Raw genomic sequence first — 5,000 nt, 5'->3', positions numbered from 1 at the left:
AGGCCAGAGCTTTTGGTGGTGGAAGTGTGATGGTGTGGGGAGGAATTACAGCAGCTGGCAAGACCCCACTTGTGACTGTTCATGGCAATTTGGCAGCACACCGATACTTTGACGAGATTATTCGGCCACATGCCGTTGCAGCCTTTCAAAACCAGGGACTAACCGTTATGAATGACAATGCCCCAGCGCATAGTGCTTGTCTAACCACCCAGTTCCTACATGAAAACATCCCAATCCTTCAACCGTGGCCTGCCTGCTCCCCTGAATTGAATCCCATTGAGCGTCCATGGGACTTGCTCGATCGCGGCATTCGAAGGAGACAACACCAGCCTCAGACACTTCCTCAGCTCGAGAGAGCATTGCATGAAGAGTGGAATAACATCCCTCAACAGGCAGTGCAGCGATTGATAGATTCCATGCAGCGACGATGTCAGGCCGTCATCAATGCAAGAGGACATCATACGCGCTATTGATCGTGTTACTTTTTAGGACCCTCCCCCCCTCCAAACACTTTTGTAAGCCGGGAATGAACTTGTTATGTTAACTTTCCGTATTGTTGTTGCTTTTTCCGTTTTTAAAATTGATTGAAATAGTAGTCTAGAAATGTTTAACAATGTCGGCTCATTGTGAAACTAGCTATTTTCCTTTTAACACAGTGTATACTTAAAATGTATAATATATTAGCTGACCACCAAACAATGCTCAACCACTTCGCAGAAGCCTCAAAGTCAAAGCTTTTTAGACTTACAATAAGCATCGGGAAAACTGACGTTCTTCACAAGCCTGCCCCGCAAACTAACCCACTGTCTCCAAACATCACTATCATTATCAATGTCAACAGCCTGAAGAATACCAACAACTTTAAATACCTTGGAAGTATCATCTCTGCAGACGGCTCCATCGATCAAGAAATTGATTCAAGAATCAGCAAAGCCAGCCAAGCTCTCGGTAGACTGAAAAACAAGGTACTAAAACAGCACAATGTCCGGCTGTCAACAAAAATCAAAGTGTACAAAGCCGTTGTGCTTTCCTCCCGAAGCACACCAACAAATTAGAGCAGCTCCACCAAAGGGCTCTCCGCAGCATACTCGGCATCCGGTGGCAAGACCCCGTCTCCAACATTGAGGTCAAGCTCTCAAAGCATAGAAAGCATACTTTTCAAAGCCGAACTGAGATGGGTCGGCCATGTCATCCGCATGAAAGACCACCGAATGCCCTAACAACTGCTGTACGGCGAACTCGCAAGTTGCAAAAGAAATCTCGGGAGGCCAAAAAAAAGCGGTTCAAAGACACGATAAAGGCAAACTTCCAGTTTGCACAGGTTACCCCAAAAAAACTCGAAAGAACTGCCACCGAAAGAAACGCCGGGCGCAGTGCGGTCCATCTTGCCAGCAGAAACAGCGATATCAACTACAGGGAGAAGCTGACTATCGGAAGAGAGAGGAGACATAATCCAACCACCCAGGGGCGAAGGCTGACTTGTTTGACAGGGTAATCAAAGTGAAACGGGACCAGATATGGCCTGTAGGCCTAGATATCACACAAGAATCTTACCCGAGGCGGCGACTCTGAGTTGTGAATGAAAACAAATCCGGAATTCATATTGTGTGTTCAACCGCCAAAATAATCGGGAAAGTTTCTTATTAAATATCAGTTCCAACTAAAATTAAATTTAACTTTAGATGTGAATACATAAACACAAAGCAAAGAAGCAGAGATGTCAATACTAGATCTACCAGTGAGTCTAACTCTTTGGTAGAACCAGAGAACCAGAGAGGTAAACTCTCTGGTAGAACATGACAATTATCATTTTTAAAATTTCACATTTAGCTGTTTTTGTTAGCCTTTCGCGGCCAGGAGCTGGTGTCATAATCGAGGTCACGATCTGATTATAGGACGGTAAAAAGTTGAGGAAAAAAACACCAAGCACTCCCAGCAGTAAAGAGATTGTTAGGAGTTAGTTCCCTTCACATTTGTGAGGTAGACTCGACCAGTGTTAGTTAGCTTACATAAATCAGGGCTTGTGATTGATTTTAACTGTGGCCCCAAAGGGGTGAACAGGATATATGTGGCAATGAAACAGCTTTGACTGCTATGCACATGTTCCCTTCAAATCTATTGATAGACTCTTCCAGCCTCACTTTAAGCTTACTTAATCAAAGCTTGCGACTGCTTATGGAGTGGCTCGAGAGGGGTGAGGAGGCTATTTCTGTGGCCGTGAAACCGTTTTGAATGTTAGGCATACTGTTCATTGTTGATTACAAACGTCTTTTTACATTTAATTTAAGAGGTTTACGTTTATGGATGAATTTGACAGCGGCAATGTTTCAAAATTAGGAAGGGAAGCAGTGATTATTTGATTATATAGACGCTTCGCCCCTGCAACCACCCCAACCACAACATTCAAGTGTCCCCACTGCAACAGACATTGTACATCCAAGATCGGATTCAACAGCCACATACACTTCTACAGGTGAGCTGCAAGATTTCATTGCCATCTTCGGCAACGAAGGTCTACCTATATATATATATATATATATATATATATATATATATATATATATATATATATATATATATATATATATATATATATATATATATATATATATATATAATATATAAAGAAAAATAACCCGGCTCTATCACTACTTACAATGTTTTCAGTAGGCCATCATCTCTACCACCTTACGTGTATCACTGCAGTTTCGTTTTTCATGAAATGGCCCAATTGCCAACAGCGCTGAAGCAGTGTCAAGCCAGTCAAGCTCGCATTTTTCACCCCGATCTTTCTCTCTTGGCAGGTGATGAGAATGTAGTGCATCTCTCTGAAGACGACGATGACGGTCTCGACGCGAATATTCAGCCTCGGTATCCCGTCAGTGCCGGCGGAGTACAATATGAGAAGGCCAAGGTGTGCATTGAAAACTTTTGGGAAATTGTTGGAAGCGGAAAAGCTTTCAAAAATAATGAAAGTGACTCGCAACACAGGTTGGTCTTGTACATGTATATGTGCACAAATACCTCTATGGCCGGTAACGTTATGTAAGCTTGTTGTGATGGGCAATCTTTTTAAACTGAGCTATTTTACTTTTACTTCCGTTATAGTCTCGTTTTACCGATCCTCTAGATCAAGCTGCTCTTGACATTTCATTCACTTTGCTTTCGTTACTTCTCCCTTTTAGATTCTAGACTCATCTTTCAGCGAAACTAGAGTAATCGAGTAAAGAAAATTAAGATAAGATAAACTTTTTATTGATCCTTGACGAGGTAAACTTTGAGCTGGTAGGCCTATATCTGAACATCAACGTACGAAGATTCAGCATCAACAAAGAAATGCGATTATTACATTACAATACATTCATAGAAAATTATACACGTCCAAAGGTGCACAATTCACACTCGCTTGCACGCGCGCACACAAACAATTTGCCTCATGGGCTCACTTATTCAACAAAGAGGCCTATGATGTTCCCTTGTCTACCCGGTGGTTCGGAGTTCGATTCCCATCAGCATCGTTGTTTTTTTTTTCATTCTGGTGTATTATTATCATTATTATTATTATTATTATTATTATTATTATTATTATTATTATTATTATTATTATTATCATTATTATTATTATTATTATCATCATTATATAAAGAAAAATAACCCGGCTCTATCACTACTTACAATGTTTTCAGTAGGCCATCATCTCTACCACCTTACGTGTATCACTGCAGTTTCGTTTTTCATGAAATGGCCCAATTGCCAACAGCGCTGAAGCAGTGTCAAGCCAGTCAAGCTCGCATTTTTCACCCCGATCTTTCTCTCTTGGCAGGTGATGAGAATGTAGTGCATCTCTCTGAAGACGACGATGACGGTCTCGACGCGAATATTCAGCCTCGGTATCCCGTCAGTGCCGGCGGAGTACAATATGAGAAGGCCAAGGTGTGCATTGAAAACTTTTGGGAAATTGTTGGAAGCGGAAAAGCTTTCAAAAATAATGAAAGTGACTCGCAACACAGGTTGGTCTTGTACATGTATATGTGCACAAATACCTCTATGGCCGGTAACGTTATGTAAGCTTGTTGTGATGGGCAATCTTTTTAACCTGAGCTGTTTTACTTTTACTTCCGTTATAGTCTCGTTTTACCGATCCTCTAGATCAAGCTGCTCTTGACATTTCATTCACTTTGCTTTCGTTACTTCTCCCTTTTAGATTCTAGACTCATCTTTCAGCGAAACTAGAGTAATCGAGTAAAGAAAATTAAGATAAGATAAACTTTTTATTGATCCTTGACGAGGTAAACTTTGAGCTGGTAGGCCTATATCTGAACATCAACGTACGAAGATTCAGCATCAACAAAGAAATGCGATTATTACATTACAATACATTCATAGAAAATTATACACGTCCAAAGGTGCACAATTCACACTCGCTTGCACAAGCGCACACAAACAATTTGCCTCATGGGCTCACTTATTCAACAAAGAGGCCTATGATGTTCCCTTGTCTACCCGGTGGTTCGGAGTTCGATTCCCATCAGCATCGTTGTTTTTTTTTTCATTCTGGTGTATTATTATCATTATTATTATTATTATTATTATTATTATTATTATTATTATTATTATTATTATTATTATCATTATTATTATTATTATTATCATCATTATTTTTTATTTTTTTATTATTGGTTTTAATATTATTAGTTTTATTATAATTACTATAACTATTGTAAAATCAACTCCTACCCAAAACTAAAGTCTTTTTTGCCAGCATGAATAAAGAATCAAGAGTGCCTTCGAAAGTGTACATTGCTTTCTGTCAGGCAAGGGATGCTTCTGCGATCTCTGTAGCTAACGTGGCCATGTACGTAAAAAAACAACGAAAAATCCCCCCAGCAACAAACAAACAAAAATCTACTGCTCTCTCTCTCTCTCTCTCTCTCTCTCTCTCTCTCTCTCTCTCTCTCTCTGTCTTTTCTCTCTGTCTCTCTGTCTCTCTGTCTCTCTGT

The 5,000-nt window shown here is 40.2% G+C and overlaps 1 protein-coding gene across 3 annotated transcripts in view; it reads left to right on the top strand.

Moving 5' to 3' along the window:
* Positions 1–5,000, top strand: part of LOC101853327 (phospholipase A and acyltransferase 3) — a 37,329-nt gene that overhangs the window by 19,500 nt on the left and 12,829 nt on the right. For 2 of the 3 annotated variants that reach the window (XM_005100799.3, XM_005100798.3), the window contains exon 3: positions 2,805–2,991. In XM_005100799.3, coding sequence (XP_005100856.1) covers positions 2,805–2,991 — 187 coding nt within the window. Of the gene's footprint in view, positions 1–2,804; positions 2,992–3,726; positions 4,011–5,000 lie in introns of those variants that run through there. The other variant, XM_013083903.2, reaches the window with a different exon arrangement.

Source organism: Aplysia californica, unplaced genomic scaffold, assembly GCF_000002075.1.
Source record: "Aplysia californica isolate F4 #8 unplaced genomic scaffold, AplCal3.0 scaffold00261, whole genome shotgun sequence".
Taxonomy (NCBI): Eukaryota; Metazoa; Mollusca; class Gastropoda; order Aplysiida; family Aplysiidae; genus Aplysia; species Aplysia californica.
The sequence above is the reverse complement of the archived record's forward strand: the minus strand, read 5'-3'. Positions and strand labels throughout refer to the sequence as shown.